Raw genomic sequence first — 18483 nt, 5'->3', positions numbered from 1 at the left:
GCCCCATGGGCGAGGCCATGTACGTTTGTTCTGAAGTCATCTTCCAGGATAAACAACCTCCTCAAGAGAGGACATTGGAATCAAGCTTTCTTGGCATTCATTGTCGTTCATTCAGTGTGTTGCTTGATTGAGAGGTCTGTGTCGAGGGTGGGAGTAAAGACTGATACGTGTTCGTTGGAGAGCCAGGCTAAAATCTGTGTCTGTTCTGAGCTAGCGGCTTACAGGAAGAGTTCAGTCTTTGCGGCGTTTAAGTTTAATACATTAGTGGACATCCAAGACTGGATGAGATCTGGGCAGAATTTGAGGATGCGGTTGGGTGAGGATATTTAAGGTAGAGTTGCGCATCATCTGCATTCTGATGGATCTTGATGCTACTGTCTCTAAGGATGGATCCGAGAAATTCCTTGTAGAGGTTAAAGATGATGGGAGAAAGAATAGAACCCTGAGGTGCTCCGCTGGAGACAGGGAATTTCTGTGATCTTGTGGAACCTATTCGCATGAACGGATTCCAGTTGGTGATGTAGGATGTGAACTATTTAAAGACAGTGCCTTAAAATCTCACTCATTTTTTCAAGGTATTGATCAGAGCTGGATGATCGTGTGTGTCGAAGGCTACAGAGAGGTCCAGGAACAGGACCATAAGGTTGAGAGTTTTTCTTGTCGTTGACGAGGAGGGTGTTGTCGACTACTTGGAGTGTGGCTGTGTCAGGGCTGCAGCGTGGCATGAAGACAGATTGGTCCTCCTGTAGAAGATTAATCTTGCTGATGTGCTCCTGTAGAGTGTGGCAGCTGCTTTCTTGTTGATCTTCCCTACAAATGAAAGGTAGGTAATAGGTTAGACTTCTGTGAGGTCGGCAAGGCCCAGGGATGGCTTTTTTAGCAGTGGAAAGATCTTAAGAGTGTCTGAGAGTGTTCCTTGGCTGAAGGAGATGCTGACAGTGTGGTACATTTTGATGATAGATGAAGGAAGGGTCTTCTTATGATCAGAGGTTCTCTAGACTAAAGTTTAGGATATTGGGGAGACCTATGTACGAGACTGGATTGAAGAAGATCCATTGACGGGTGTGGCAATGGGGGATGGTTTGAAGTGGAGGGATGGTGGAAGTAGCAACAATGTTAGATATGATATCTTGATCTTGGTGAAAAAGGATTTAGCTGCTATGGTGAAGGATCTGCACGTCGTGTTTTTAGTAGGGTGTTTGACTTCTCCTGTTTTCACACTCCAACATCTCTGGGGGGCTGAAGTGTTCTGGCATGTTTCAGAAGACTGTTGGATGGAGTGGAGGGATATTTTTCTTCTAATTGGATGCAGCTATTAGGAGACGCTGATAGAAAGTGATCTGACGTGTTGCCTTTGTGTTGGGTTGTTGATGAGTTCTGTTATTTCCAGTGTGTTGAGTAGTGTGTAGAAGGATTCCTTCATGCATTTTGTATTGGAGTTGCCAGGGAGGTGGAAGTCTCTGAGGAATGTGAGTGACTGCATTGGATGGAGGCAGAGCTGATGTCTGAAGTTTCTTCTATTAAGTGCTTGCTTGGCCCGGGTCGTCTGTAGATCAGTTAAAAGGATGCTATTTTGGAGATTGATAGAGGGAAGTGGCAGGAGTGGAGCTTGAAAGAGTTTGGTATGGTAGAGTTACTAAGAGTGAGGGTCAGAATGTCCTGTGTGTAGCATTCTCCCCAGGCTGGGCAAATGCCTACGCCACTCACGGAGGGTAGATTTACACGCCTTTATTCATCAGTGTGTAAACGCGAACTCAACGTTCCAAACCTGTCTCCCTTTCCCTGCATTCGAACATTCATGTCTAAGTGTATGGAGTCCATCTGAAGCCAAAAGGGTCCCACCATTTCTAACTCACAAGAAAGCTCTCCCTTTGTTAAAAAACAATCTCTCTGCTCCCCATCTCCCCCTTTGTTAAAAAACAAATTGCCAAGTCTAAATGTTTCCATGCAGTTAGGCTTAAAGTATGCACAGTGGGCCCCGATACACGAAGGTAAACTTAGATGTTTGGTCTAAACTTAGTTATTTTGAACAACAACAGTCCCTCGAGAGTTCAAGATAAGAAGGCGGAATGAATATAGACTCAATCAGTACTATATTGAAGAGACTTGTCCAGCCGGACAGAGGTCAAATATTTACTTATAAGTAGATAAACAGGCATAATACCCGTTGTCCTGATGATGATCCGTGTATTCCCCCAATGGATCGAAACGCCGTCGACACTTTAATAACACCTTATACGTCCTAAATATTTTATTTGAAAGTGTAAAGGTGTTCTACGCGATTTGTTTCCTTGAAATTGTTTACTGTTTCCTCATAACAAACCATGAGCTTTGCCTGAGCCTCGTGTTGCTTTGTTTTGTCTTGCATTCCTTCCAGGTTGGTCGAACAGGACACTGGCTTGCGTCCCACTTTATGTACTAATGTTTAAATGTTTGTTTATCTACTTATAAGTAAATATTTGACCTCTGTCCGGCTGGACAAGTCTCTTCAATATAGTACTGATTGAGTCTATATTCATTCCGCCTTCTTATCTTGAACTCTCGAGGGACCGTTGTTGTTCAAAATAATTAACTTCCAGGGTCCCTGGTCGACCTTTCTTGTGTGCCCTTGTTGTATTATAATATGGTCTAAACTTAGGCCAAACGTCTACGTTTACAACTCTGGGAATTCACAAACAATCCGAGTGCGGGGTAAAAGATGGTACCTGAAAATGCCCTTTGTGAATTCCCAAAGTCATAAACTTAGACGTTTGGTCTAAGTTTGGACCTTAAGTCTAAGTTTACCTTTGTGAATCGAGCCCAGTGTCTTTATCAAGTACAAGTAAGTGCCAGTGATGAAGGTAGTTTGCATGGAACAGGATTTCAGGTCCTTTTAGGCAAGAACAGGTCCAAAGAAGTGACACCGTGGTCTGTGTCCTTGGCTGTGATACTTGGGGCTGGTGCTTACAATCCTGATATGTGCGACTGGTACTTACAATCTTGATATGTTTGGGTGGTACTCACAATATTAATGTATGACTGGCACGTACAGTCTGCGCACATGGGGCAGAAACTCTAGTGACTCTTTTCTGTAAGTAAGACCGCACTCTACAGATCTACACTTATTTCTTGTGCTCTCATCCCTGCAGGTAAAACTTCAAGAGTGGCGGCGTCTTTTGAAGAAAGAGGAAGAATATTTTCAGGAGTCTAAAGTCAAGGAAGAGGAACAATATAAAACCATGAGGGTGAGAGGCTGCAGTGAGTGCTGTGTCTCTGTGTGTCTGTATATGTCTATGCCCATGTCTTTGTAAGGACACACAGAGCCTGATGAGTGACCCTACAGACTGCGACAAGGTTTCCACCTGATAAATCTACTGACCAGAGTCACTGTGCTTGGATATTGGGGCTGAAATCGGCCAAGGGTCCATCCTAAAATAAATAAAAACAAGAATTACTTTCTGACCTTAAGATAGCACCTACATATTTACATAGTGCGTGTTAGTGTATATGTGCACAGGTGTGGCGTTATTTGGCTGTAAATATGTACCGGTGTGTGTGTGCATGTGTGCGTGTGCATGCATGCATGATCATGCTTAGGTGTTCCCGTATGGATGGTCCTGGAGTTATTCATGGGAGTGCATGCATGTCTGCACATCTCTATATTTGTGTGTTTTTGTGGCCATGGATGAGTTTTCTGTGTATGCATGTATATATTGTGAGTCATAGATGCATGTGCTCATATGGGTACATGTGTGTTTGAAGGTTGGGTATGCTTTAGTTTGGATTTATTGGTTGTGGGTTTGTACTTGCATATTTGACTGCCTGTCTAGGGGTTTTCATATTGTAAAGTCTGGTGGTATTTGTGAGTTTGTAAATGCATGTGCATCTGTATGTGTGTGTGCGTCTGTGAGCTTGTGTTTTCATAGGTTGGGAGTTATACATCATTGAGATTATGTAAGCATCTCTGTGTCAGTATGTATATATATGGGTGTGCCAATGTGAGAGTGTGAATTTGCAGGGTTTGTGTATGCACGGTCTGGAGATGTTCATCTGTGTTGTACAACGGTCTATGGATATTTGTGTGAGTGCACACATTTATGTGTGGATCTGTAGGAGTTTGTGCCTCTGTGAGTTTGTGTATGCGTGGGTCTGGAGTTATAAATCTGTGAGATTTTAAATGCATCTGCGTGTAAGTATGTGCACGCATGGGTATATCTGTGAGCCTGTGTATGAATGGAGTGAAGATTTCCCTCTGTGAGTTTGTACAAGCATTTGTATGTGAGTGTGCACCTTAATGTGTGCATCTGTATGAATGTGTACCTCTGATCGTATGTGTATGCATGGATCTGGAGTTATCCATCCACCCATCAAGCAAGCACGGTGTAAGACTCTTCCTAAACCAAGGATTTGGTAATGTAATCGTGCTCCGGTGTTGTTTATACATCATCAGCCACTGACCTTGGACATTCTCTGTTCTGCTCAATCTTCATTGCAAGGTTTTCCTGCAACAGTCTATTTAATCGGTCATATTTTATGCCTGGATCTCCAACCTCAAGACACAGGAATGCAGCCAATGCACTTCCATTGTCTTTGGAAGCTGTATCCACCCTCCATCTAAACCAGAGGGATACAAAATGGATTCCACTGGCCCCAATACTTGGACTCTCACCATACACTGTTTCTATTACCACACGTACACATCCACCGTACGTACAAGCACTGGAAATGCACACGAAAGGTTAGTGCAAGTGTCTCGAACTCTTCTAAAGCAGTACAGGAGACTGAACTCTCTTTGGACACGGAAAGAGGTCTGGACATAACTAATGATCCACAAAACTTGGGATGCTATGACCACCACATTAGGTGGCTAACTTAGGACATGAGAAGTAGTGTTATCTTGGTTATGAGTGCACGCCTGACGTGCTTCTCCAGGTCACCAAACAGGTTCTGAAACTCACATTACCAAAGATAGGCCTAGGATTCTGTGCTCGTGTTATATTAGCAGGATTACTCAGCCGCACAAAAGGCACACAGCCCTCTACCTTCAAACCAGTGACTCTGCACGAGAGCACAAACCTCTACAGGTATACTAGTAGCACATCACAGAAGAACAATCCTTCACAGATATACTAGTGGCACAGCACAGGGACGCAGCCCTCTACCTGTATAGTAGTGACAGCGCAGGAGATCAACCCTCCACCTCTATAGTAGTGACGCAGAAGAGGAGCACAACCCCCTAACTTAGTACTAGTGACACATGCAGGACAGAACCCTGTATCAATATACTAGCGACAGCACAGAAGCACAACACTCTAGCTGTATACTTGTGGCGCACCACAGGAGCGCACCCCTTTAACGGTATACTAGTGACACTGCTCAGGAGCACAACCGTCTACCGTTCTACTGGTGAAACAGCACAGGAGGCCAATCCTCTACCTTTATACCAGTGCCATAGCACAGGGGCACAACCCTCAACCTGTATACTAGTGGCACAGCACAGGAGCAGCACAAGAGCAAAACCCTCTACCTGTATACTAGTGACACTGCACAGGAGCAGCACAAGAGCAAACCCCTCTACCTGTATACTAGTGGCACAGCACAGGGGCACAACCCTCAACCTGTATACTAGTGACACAGCACTGGAGCAGCACAAGAGCAAACCCCTCTACCTGTATACTAGTGGCACAGCACAGGAGCAGCACAAGAGCAAAACCCTCTACCTGTATACTAGTGGCACAGCACAGGAGCAGCACAAGAGCAAACCCCTCTACCTGTATACTAGTGACACAGCACAGGAGCAGCACAAGAGCAAACCCCTCTACCTGTATACTAGTGACACAGCACAGGAGCAGCACAAGAGCAAACCCCTCTACCTGTATACTAGTGGCACAGCACAGGAGCAGCACAAGAGCAAAACCCTCTACCTATATACTAGTGACACTGCACAGGAGCACCACAAGAGTAAAACCCTCTACCTCTATACTAGTGACAAATGCAAAAACAACAGTTGATGGACAGAATGCAGAGCAATGTCATACATTCACCCCAGTACAGAGATCTGGGCCTAAATCCATCATTTGTTTGCTCACCATGCCTTTCCAGTTTGAATCCAGCCATATGCAAATCAGTCTGGACCCTGTGCCTCATGGGAACAGTCCAGCCTGAACTGCCAAGCCAGGTCCTCCCTGGACTGGAAACAAGCATCCTAGGACCGGTTTCAGGGTTTCACCCCACTTCAGCCAGGATAGCTTGATTTCAGTGGCATGGAGAGCACGGGACCCACGTCAGGGCACACCCGTCCCACTCGGCGTGACAAATGCAAAAACAACAGTTGATGGACAGAATACAGAACAATATCATACATTCAGCCCAGTACAGAGATCCGGGCTTAAACCCAGCCATATGCAAATCAGTCTTGACCCTGTGCCTCATGGGAACAGTCCAGCCCGAACTGCCAAGCCAGGTCCTCCCTGGATTGGAAACAAGCATCCTAGGACCAGTTTCAGGGTTTCACTCCTCTTCAGCCAGGATAGCTTGATTCCAGTGACATGGAGAGCACGGGACCCACATCTGGGCATACCCATTCCACTCGGGGTGACAAATGCAAAAACAACAGTTGATGGACAGAATGCAGAACAATGTCATACATTCAGCCCAGTACAGAGATCTGGGCCTATATCCATAGATTTTTTGCTCACCATGCCTTTCCAGTTTGAACCCAGTCATATGCAAATCAGTCTTGACCCTGTGCCTTCATGGGAACAGTCCAGCCTGAACTGCCAAGCCAGGTCCTCCCTGGACTGGAAACAAGCATCCTAGGACCAGTTTCAGGGTCTCACCCCTCTTCAGCCAGGATAGATCTTTTGACTGGGGGAGAATGTTTGCATTGTCAGCATTCCGTCCATTATTTGTTTGCTGTAACACTTTTCGCCCTAAATGGGATGGGTATGCCCAGACGTGGGTCCCTTGCTCACTGTGCCACTGGATTCAAGCTAGCCAGGCTGAAGAAGGGTGACATATGAAACCAGTCCCAGGATGCTTGTTTCTGGTCCAGGGAGGACCTGGCCTGGCAGTTCAGTCTGGACTGTTCCCATGGGGCACAGGGTCAAGACTGATTTGCATATGGCTGGGTCCAAACTGGGGTGGCGTAGTGGGCAAAAGAACAATGGATTTAACCCAGATCTTTTGACTGGGGGAGAATGTTTGCATTGTCAGCATTCCGTCCATCATGTGTTTGCTGTATACTGGTGACAGCACAGAAGCACAAACCTCTACCTATACACTAGTGACACATACAGGAGCACAACAGTCCACCTGTATACTAGTGACACAGCACAAGAGCACATCCCTCTACTCTGTATATGAGTGACACAGCACAGGAGCATAAATGTCTACCTGTATATCAGTGACACAGCACAAGAGCACAATACTATACCTGTATACTAGTGACGTAGCACAGAAGCTCAAACCTCTACCTGTATAGTAGTGAAACATGCAGGAGGAGAACTCGCTACATGTATACGAGTGGCACAGCAGAGGAGCGCGACCCTCTATCTGTATATTAGTGGCACAGCAGAGGAGCGCAACCCTCTACCTGTATATTAGTGACACAGCAGAGGAGCGCAATCCTCTACCCTTATACTAATGACACATCACAGGAGTACAACCCTATACTAGTGACCGCCAGGGAGAACAACCTTCTACCTCTATAATAGTGACACAGCACAGAAGCACAAACGTCTACCTGTAAACTAGTGACTTATACAGGAGCACAACCATCCACCTGTGTACTAGTGACATACACAGGAGCATAACCCTCAACCTGTATGCTAGTAACACAACACAACCCTCTACATGTTTACTAGTGACAGAGAACAGGAGCACAACCCTCTACTTGTATACTAATGACACATACAGGACACAACCCTCTCTCAATATACTAGTGATATGGCACAGAAGCACATCCCTCAACCTGTTTACTAGTGAGACAGCACAGGAGCACAACCTTCCACCTGTATACTAGGGACTTACAAGAGCACAACCCTCTTTCTGTATACTAGTGACAGCACAGAAACACAACACTCTACCTGTATACTAGTGGCACACCACAGAAGCACACCCCTTTAACTGTATACTAGTGGCACTGCCCAGGAGCACAACCACCTACCTTTATACTAGTGAAACAGCACAGGAGCACAACCCTCTGCGTTTATACTAGTGGCACAACACTCTACTTGTATACAAGTGACACAGCACAGGAGCAACAAAAAAAAAACAGCACAGAAGCACAAAGCTCTACCTGTATACTAGTGACACATACAGGAGCTCAACCCTCTACCTGTATATTAGTGACACAGCACAATAGCACACTATTCTTCCTGTATACTAGTGACACAGCACAGTAGCATAAACCTCTTCCTGTGTACTAGTGACACATACAGGGTCAAAACAGTCTACTTGTATATTAGTGACACAGCACAATAGCACTCTATTCTTCCTGTATACTAGTGACACAGCACAGGAGCACACACCTATACCTGTATACTAGTGGCACATACAAGAGCGCAACCCTCTACCTGTATATTAGTGGCAAAGCACAGGAGCACACTCCTCTACCCATATATTAGTGACACAGCAGAGAAGCACAACCCTCTACCTGTATACTAGTGACACATCACAGGAGCACAACCCTCTAACTGTATACTACTGACATCAAGGAAGAACAACTTTCTACCTCTATACTAGTGACACAGCACAGAAGCACAAACCTCTGCCTGTAAAGTAGTGACATATACAGGAACACGACCGTCCACCTGTATACTAGTGACATAACAAGAGTACAACCCTCTCCTGAGGCGGGAGGACATGATGGCCAGAAGCTAACGGCCGTGACGGAGCTCCTCCCTCTGTGTATGGCGTCTGCGGAGAGCTGATACTCAACTCACTGTTTTTCAATGAAGTTGTGTGATTTTGGTTTATGTGCCGGATTTCGGTAATAGTGGCACTAGACATCGTCTGACCGAGGCGGTCTTTGTGCAGCTGAGCAAGTTAGGAGAGGTAAGATAAGCCTTGGCGAGGTGGACACCCTCCCAGGTAAGGGGAGAATTAAGAAAGTGAGAGCTGGTATATCGGGAGGGGCGTCTAGCCTTCCTAAGGTCACACCGTCATTAAAATCGTAATATAAGGTCTTATCCTTTAGTGGTGTAGATCAAGGGAAAAAGATGGCAGCAACCGGCACCGCAAATACCATAAGTGCTGCGACCACTACCAGTACCGTGAGCACTGCAAGTAATACTGTAAGAGGTACCACAAGCAATATGCCTATAAGTACTATAAGTGCTAAAAACACTATGAGTGCTACAACAATGATAGGTAAAGCGGTGAGGGAGAGGGAGAGTTTCACCAGTGCCTGTTTACTTCCTATACTCCCCATTCTCAGTACATCTAATTCAATAGACCTTATAGACCCACTGCCTCACTCTACTTCTTCCCCTGTACAGGACATAGTACATCCAACAATAGTACTGTCGAATAGCTTTTCAGCTCTGGGCATTCAAGACGTGGCTCAAAATGAGGAGGCTGAGCAGGCTCAGCAGGACAGTTGGACAACTGGGGAGGATAATTTAGGTAAAGAAGACTCATCTGTAGCCATAGTAACACCTAAGGAGGACACACCTGTAGTGGCTCATACAGATAATATCCCCATAATTCCAGCTGTAATGCCTGTTCCTGGTACATTAGCGGATTTATTGTTAGGGCTAAAAGAGGACATTGGAAAACGTTTCACTATTTCGGAAGCAAATCAGAATGCGATCCAGGCTTTCTGTGAGACACTTGCCCGGAAGGTGGAGGAGGTTGCATCAAGGACGGATGCATTAGAAGTGGAGTTGCCAAAAATTAAGGAGGCGCTAGGCGCTACTACAGTGGCTTATGATAAACTTGCCCAGCAGAACCGGGAGATGCGGGATGACATTGAGAGATTGGAAAACCACACGAGAAAGAATAACTTAAAATTTCTGAATGTGCCTGAGGACATTGAAGGAACTGACATTAAGACATTTATAATAGCCCTCCTTAAAACGACGGTGCTAAAGGAATCCCCGGAAGTGGATTTGGATTTATCAGCGGATATTCAGCGGGTTCACCGTGATCCATATAGGAGGAAACCAGGCAAAGAACACCCAAGGAAGATATTGGTGAACTTTCTAACTTATGCCATTAAAGAAAAGATTCTATCATTGGCCCTTAAAACAGGTCACATAAAATCATCTTCCTTTACCAGTCCGTTTACATATATGATTCGCTCGGATGTCTCATCTATAACAGCGGCTAAACAATGGGAGTTGGGCAAGAGGGTGGCAATACTTAATTCATTGGGGGCGCGTGCTCAGCTGAAGTTTCCCGCTTCACTCCGTGTGATGTGGATAACCATATGCACATTATACGTCAGGTGGAGGAAGCAGATACCCTGATAGAGAGAATAAGGTCTGGTAGTGAAGAGGGGAAGTAGAGCATTGGTAGCAGCCAGATAGTAGTAAGATACAGGGAGCAGGTTAAGAGCTTCATCGAAACACTCGGTAGGAAACATATTATAGGTCACATATTAGTTATATTTTATTTACTTCTTAGTATGTACTTTATATGTACTGTACATCAAACACACATATCTTGGAGCACAATCACAAATTCCCTCTTTTTTTTCCCCAATCATGCACGAGGGGGGGGGCGCCGTCAAAGGGCGTACGCCCAGGAAGATAGGGAGGGTCCTCCAGGGAAGGAAGGGGGTTGGGGGGGGGGGGTTTGGGGTGTTGTTGGGTGAGGGTGGGGGTGGGGGGGGTTGGGAGGGGCAAAAAATCGAAAATTAAGTCCTCATCATACTCACCACGTTTTACCTTGGCGGAGTTCCCCATTAATCACGTCATTAAGCACGTCTGATAACCAACCTTCCCTCTAGAGTGTCCGCCAGACCTGCCCTCAAGGCCCTGCACTGGCTCCCTGTGCGCCAAAGGGTGCAGTTCAAAGCCATGTGCATGTCACATAAGCTGATCAACGGATCTGGTCCCGCGATCCTCAGCGGCATGATCACTCCCTATAAAGCACCCAGATCCTTACGATCTGAGAATGAGCACCTGGCCAGCGTTCCCAGATGTAAAAAGGCACGTACAGGAGGACGACGCTTCTCTGTCCAAGCAGCCACTGGATGGAACGCCCTACCACGCTCCCTCAGACTTGAACCCAACTATTTGGCATTTCGCAAAAAGTTGAAAACACACCTATTCCCTAATTAATCGTCCCTCCTCCCTTCCTTTCCCTCAACTGGATCATAACCTCTATAGCGCGGGGATGCCCTTGGGTCACCAGGCGCTTTATAAATCGCTATTAAATTAAAATTAAATCATACGGGGCTTTGGGCGTAGGGTAAGGGGAGTATTCAATGATTAGCAACAAAGTCTCTTATATTTCCTGGAACGTTAACGGGCTCCGTTGTCCGAGAAGAAGAAGGCTAGTCTTGAAGTACATAGAACAATCCCAGGCTAAAATAGTTCTTCTTCAAGAAACCCATTTAAGTTTTAGCGAGGGCAATGAGCTCTTTGGTAAACTGAGATGGGTAGAGGCTTTTTGTTGCTCTGGGCAGTCTGCTGTAAGTAAGGGGGTAGCAATCCTGATAAAGACTGGGATAGGCGGTATTATTAGATCAACATTAACGGATCACACAGGAAGATGGGTTATGGTTCAGTTAGATTTTAGCAGAAAACTGCAGACCATTATTTCATATTACGGGCCTAACATAGACGATCCTACCCACCTACTTAAAGTGCAATTCAATTTGGTCGAGGTTAGATCACCCATTATCATGGGGGGGGGGACTTTAATTTCCTCATTGACCCCAGACTGGATCGCTCTAACTATTGCCAGCATGTGACTGCACCACGCTCTAGGCGCGCCATGGTTAACATGATGAACGAGATCGGGCTTATTGACGCTTGGAAGGTTAAAGGACGGTCAGCCCCAGGATATACCTATTTTAGTAAAAAACATGGACACGCATCGAGATTGGATAGGCAATGTTTAGAGATCTTGGAGGATATGAGAGTTCTACCTACTATTATATCGGATCACGCACCCATTATGTTCTCGGTTTTTATTAATGGGGATTTAACCATGGTACCACCAAGATGGACTTTAAAAAGGTCTGCACTACATAGTCAAAATATAGTTACATCTGTTAGAATATCTATTGACCATTATTTTATTGATAATGTTGGCTCTACTCTCCCCGAGTATGTATGGGACGCCTGGAAAGCACACATAAGAGGTCATCTTCATAGTCTAATCTGTTCGGAAAATAGGGAGGAGGCGAGGAAGTTTAAAACTTTAGAGAATAAAATAACCTCGCTAGAGAATGCTCGACTGGGTACTCAACATTCAAATTTAACACAGTTACTAGACGAGTTGGAACTTCTCAGATTAGAATATAGAGGGTTATTAGATCAAAAAATCAAGGCTCAATGGGACGTTCATGCTATGGATAACTATGAGTACGGTGAGAGAGCCGGTGCAGTTTTGGCAAGTAAGATTAGAACGGACCGGGTGCGGAACAATATAGACAGGTTAATGGTTGATGACCAGGGGAATATACTTTACGTGGTTGGAGAGTACAGCCCTTCCTAGCTTGACAGATGAAGGCAGAACCATTCTTAATAGCCCCTTCACCGAGGAAGAGGTCAGGGATCATATTAAAAAATTAAAAAATAACAAAGCAGCGGGGCCTGATGCCCTCCCTGGCGAAATATACAAAATCTTCCAGGAGAGTTTGGTTCCAAGACTATGTGAACTATTTAACTATGAATATATTACAAAGGGTAGGATACCAGCATCCTGGAGGAAGTCTATCATTGTACTCATCTTAAAGCCAGGGAAGGACCCCCTTAGTGCAGACTCATATAGACCCATCTCCCTGCTAAACGCTGACTATAAAATCTTTACTAGTGTTTTGGCAGGGAGATTGGCTAAATTGGTTCCACAACTCATCAGTATGGACCAGAAAGGCTTTGTGCCTGGTAGATATATTCATGAGCTGAATCTACAGTTGATAGGCAGTATAGATCTAGCGGTGACACGGTCAGAGCCCTTGGCGGTGGCCGCATATGATGCGGCGAAGGCCTTCGACCGTGTCAACTGGGGATCCTGTGGAATGTACTGGGGCTAATGGGATTTGGTGAGCCCTTTATCCAAACTATGAGAGGGTGCTATGAGGGTGCCTCGGCGGAAATTTTATTGAACGGTCTTTTAACATCAAGCTTCAATATAGGGAGGGACACTAGGCAGGGGTGCCCCATCTCCCCTCTTCTTTTTGATATCTATATTGAGCCGTTGGCACAAGCACTTAGGACTGACGAGACAATTACACCCTTTAAATATAAGGATTATAGCTGTAAGCTAGCTTTATATGCTGATGATCTTTTGATCTATACTAGCAACCCCGCGGAAGTACTCCCAAGGGTAGAAATGATAATGGCGGATTTCGGCCTCCACTCGGGATATCAAATAAACAATTTGAAAACAGAAATTATGTGTTGGGGGATTGATAATTGGGAAGGTCCATGTAGCAGCCAGTTTAGATATCTGGGGATTATTATCACTCCAGATATTAATAACATAGTTCAAATCAACATAAAGAAATTATGTAAGGATATTGATCAATCTTTTTCCAGATGGCAGAATCTTCCCCTTACAATATATGGCCGAGTCAATTTGGTTAAAATGGTCATTCTGCCTAAGTTGACTTATTTGTTTAACTCAATACCCCTCTTTTTTCCAGATAAAATTTTGGAGAATATTCAGGGAAAGATTGGCAGTTTTATCTGGGCTAACATGGAAAAAGCTAAAAAGAAGACTATTAAAAGGGGGGCTAGCACTCCCAGATATAAATTGGTATGCTCTATCTTTCCAGCTGAAAAATATCAGGTGTCTTCTCTCATGCCCCGATGATTCTAACTGGGGGAGAATTTTGAACATAATGGTAGGTCTAGAGGGAGGTGAGTCCGGATTTTTATATAAATTTGGGGCAGTAAAATTTTACAAAAAAGTACGTTTAAAGGTTTTAAAATCAGCTCTCAGAGTTTGGAACAAAGTCAAAGGAAGATGGGGTATCAAATATTATTCTGAGTGTGCCCCAATCTGGGAATCTCCAGGTCAGCCCCCATGTCTAAGGGATAGCTTGTCCCTTCCCATTAGGAGAGCAGGAATAAACATATGGTCTGATTTGATAACATCAGAGGGGGTCCTTCCGTGGGAGGTACTGAAATCTAGGATAGGGGATTCACTCTCTAGGTTTAAATACATCCAACTCTGCTCCTGGTTTAAGGCCGAGAAAGAGAACATCGGAGGTAACTGGGAAATCGAGTGTGCTCTCCTTTTTTCGGGGCCTAGGAAGAAAGAAGTGGGGCTCTGGTACAGGAAAATGTTGGAAGCAGAGGAAGTGCAGTCCCCTCCACTAAATCGGGTTTGGAATTCTACGAGGCTGGAGGCTGACTCAGTTACTTTATATGATCATTCTCTCAAAATACTTTATAAATATGTTAGGACTGTTTCCCTTAAAAAGAATCATTTTTTCACTATAAACAGGTTATATTACACACCCAAAAAACTAGCGAAGTTCGTAAATCCATCCCCTTTCTGCCCAAGATGTGGGCTCATAGAAGCGGACGATATCCATATTTTCTATGATTGTTCGGCAATCGGCCCCTTCTGGGGTAGAGTGGAGAGGGCTATTGAGAGCATTTTTAAAATAAAGCTATGTTTGAACTTAGCTAGAGTTATGTTTGGTCTGGATGCAGAACTCATTGCTGAATTGAGGGAGACACAAGTCGCATTATTTTTTTGTTTTATTTTGATTGCTCGAAGAGAAATATGTAAGATCTGGAAGGATTCCAGCCCTCCACTATATGAAAACTGGCTCCGAGCTACACTCAGAATTGCACGTTTAGAATCACTTTTAACTCACAATGTAAATAGCACTGTGTGGAAACCCTTTATTGAATGGGGAATAGCAATGAGATTGTAATAACGCAAGGTCCAATGATTAACACCATGCCTTGGTATAAAAAGGCAGGCCGGGCTGGCCCCAGGCGAAAGCAAGAACTCTGTCCCGGGGCGCCCAGGATAAGATCGGGCCATAGGAGATAATTTGCATTAGTTAGTGGTGAGATGAGGATAAAAAAAAAAAAAAAAAGAGTACAACCCTCTACCTGTATGCTAGTGACACAAAGGAGGAGCACAGCCCTCTAATTGTGTACTAGTGCCACAGCACAAAAGCACAACTGTCTACCTGTGTAGTGGCACAGCAGTCCAATCCCCCACCTGAATACTAATGACACCACAGGATCGCAACCCTCCACCTGCATATTAGTGAAACGTTACAGGAACACTTACCTCCACCTGAATACTAGTGAAACATCGCATAAGTGTAAGCCTTCACCTGTGTCCTGGTGAAACACAGGAGTGTAACCCTCCACCTAGGTACTAGTGTCACATACAGGAGAAAAAATCATCCACCTGTATACTCGCGACATAGCATAGGAGCACAAACCTACACCTGTATATTAATGACACAGCACATGAGCGCAACCCTCCATCTGTACACTGGTGGCACATCACAGGAGCTCCACCCTCTACTTGTATACTAGTTGCACAGCACAGGACCAAACACCTCTCCCTCTATTCTAATTGCACATCTCAGGAACACAGCCCTTTACCTGTCTTCTAGTGAAACATCACAGGAGCACAACCTTCTACCTGTATATTAATGACACAGCACATGAGCGCAACCCTCCATCTGTACACTGGTGGCCATCACAGGAGCTCCACCCTCTACTTGTATACTAGTTGCACAGCACGGGACCAAACACCTCTACCTCTATTCTAATTGCACATCTCAGGAACACAGCCCTTTACCTGTCTTCTAGTGAAACATCACAGGAGCACAACCTTCTACCTGTATACTAGTAACACACCACAGGAGTGCAACCCTCCACCTGTAAACTAGTGGCACAACACAGAAGCAGGATCCCCTACCTGTATACTACTGACATCTATAGGAGCTCAAACTTCCACCTATATACTAGTGACATATACAGGAGCACAACCCTCTGCCTGTATTCTAGATGCACACCATAGGAGCACAACCTGTATAGTATTGACACATCACAGGAGCATGACAAAGCACATGAGCATACCTTTCTTATCTGTACACTAGTGGCACACCACAGGAGCAAAACCCGCTGCCTGTATACTAATGACACACCACAGGAGCACAAACCTCTACCTGTATACTAGTGACACAGCACTAGAGTACATCCGTCAACCTTTATAGTAGTGACATATTACAGGAGCACAACCATCTGCCTGTATACTAGTGTCACAGCACAGCAGCGCAACCCTCCACCTGTATACTAGTGACACACCACAAAAGCACAGCCCTCTACCTGCATACAAGTAACACATAGGGGAGCACAACCTTCCACCTGTATACTAGTGACACATTACAGACGTGCAGTCCTCTACCTGTATATTAGTGACACAGCATAGGAGATCTTTCACTAGTATACAGGTGGAGGGTTGTTCTCTTGTACAATGCCGCTAGTATGGAGGTGGAGGGTTGTGCTCCTGTGATCTATCACTAGTATGCAGCTAGAGGGTTGTGATCCTGTGCTGTGTCAATAGTACACTGGTAGTGTGTTGTGTTCCTCTGATATGTCATGAGTATTCAAGTAGAGGGCTGTGCTGCTGTGTCGTGTTACTAGTATACAGGTTTAGGGTTGTGCTGCTGTGCTGCATCAATACTGTACAGATAGGGGGTTGTGCTCCTGTAATGTGCTACAGTGTGACAAACCTCACCTGATAACACACAGGCTCCGGCTCTAAGCCACAGTGTGACGCACCTCACCTGATAACACACAGGCTCCTAGCTACAGTGTGACATACCTCACCTGATAACACACAGGCTCCGGCTCTAAGCCACAGTGTGACGCACCTCACCTGATAACACACAGGCCCCTAGCTACAGTGTGACATACCGCACCTGATAACACACAGGCTCCTGCTCTAGGTCACAGTGTGACGTACCTCACCTGATAACACACAGGCTCCTGCTCTAGGTCACAGTGTGACATACCTCACCTGATAACACACAGGCTCCTGCTCTAAGCTACAGTGTGACAAACCTCACCTGATAACACACAGGCTCCTATCTTGGGATAGGACAAGATTTCTAATCACCCTACTCACCCATCTTCTATAGGAATTGCTGAATTTCCGAAAGAAACTAGTGCAGTAACATTGATTTTATCTGGTAGTTCTCCATTCAATAACAGAATACACATCATTTTTTTATGATTCTGAACGGGAAATAACCACGCCAGTGATTCCCCCTCACTCTGTATGAGAGCCTTAGTAGGACACACCCTGTGCATCTCCTGGGCGAACATTTCCAGTGTCCTGGCAGGACAAGGGCAGCCTGCACACCACCTACATCCTCTCTTTCATCCCAAGGGCTCAAACTTCCTGCCCCCCCTCATTTAAATTCTACTGTGAGTCACATCCACTCACACTTGACTTCAGCCAGTCTCCACTCAGCCTGTCTCTGGGTCTTTGACTGTCTCTGCCTGTGGTGGGTTCGCTTCCTTGCACTTTCTTTATGGATGTAACTTCTCTGCAGCCTCACAAATTCTGACCTCCCCACAATTTGTGAGGTGTCTGAGGACAGGCGGAGGGCAGGAGTGGGAGAAGGATGTAAGACAGTAAAAGTGAAGGTAGTAAGAGGCTGCAGTTCAGAAATTGGGAGAAGCATGCTAGTTTTCTGATTTTTTTAAAGTAGCTATCACCCCTCGACCCTCCCCCTGAACTTTTTAATATCTAACCAGCTTTTGTGTCTTTGCTTATGACAGGACAAGTTAAGAACTGAGAAGAATAAAATTGAATCTGGGTTTGAAAAACTGCGGCAACTCCTGAAAGAACATGAGCAAATACTTTGTGAAAAACTGGAGGAGATGGAGAAGAAAATCACCATGGTAGAAAATGCAAATATCACCAAACTGTCCAATCAAATCACCTCTCTCAACGCCCTGATAACAGTAATAGAAAAGAAGTGTGAGGAGCCAGCGTGGGAACTCCTGAAGGTGAGATATCAATCAATCAATCAATCAATCAATCTACTTGGATTTGTAGAGCACGGCTAATCACCCGTGAGGGTATCCAGGCACTGGGCTCTTGCTGGGATCAGTTGAAAAGCCAGGTCTCGATTCCTTTTCTGAAATCAGGGAGAGAGGATGATGTTTGGAGGTGCAGGGGAGGTCGTTCCAGGACTTTGCAGTGAGGTAGGAGAGGGAACATCCTCCACTGTTGCTTCGGTGGATGTGGAGAGTGTGAGCGAGGGCGGTGAAGGGCAGGTGTCTGGAGGGTTGGTGGAAGTTCAGGCGTCCGTTGATGTATGCTGGCCCTTGG

General features: G+C 45.3%; 1 protein-coding gene across 2 annotated transcripts in view; it reads left to right on the top strand.

Annotated features, from left to right (window-relative positions):
* LOC146869223 (E3 ubiquitin-protein ligase TRIM39-like) overlaps positions 1 to 18483 on the top strand; it is a 186559-nt gene that overhangs the window by 52056 nt on the left and 116020 nt on the right. The window contains exons 2-3 of one of the 2 annotated variants that reach the window (XM_085644153.1): positions 3129 to 3224; positions 17928 to 18158. In XM_085644153.1, coding sequence (XP_085500279.1) covers positions 3129 to 3224; positions 17928 to 18158 — 327 coding nt within the window. The remainder of the gene's footprint in view (positions 1 to 3128; positions 3225 to 17927; positions 18159 to 18483) is intronic. The other variant, XM_085644235.1, reaches the window with a different exon arrangement.

This window comes from Triturus cristatus, chromosome 1_1 (genome assembly GCF_964204655.1).
Source record: "Triturus cristatus chromosome 1_1, aTriCri1.1, whole genome shotgun sequence".
Classification (NCBI taxonomy): Eukaryota; Metazoa; Chordata; class Amphibia; order Caudata; family Salamandridae; genus Triturus; species Triturus cristatus.
Note: the sequence above shows the minus strand (reverse complement) of the source record. Positions and strands in the feature narration are given on the sequence as shown.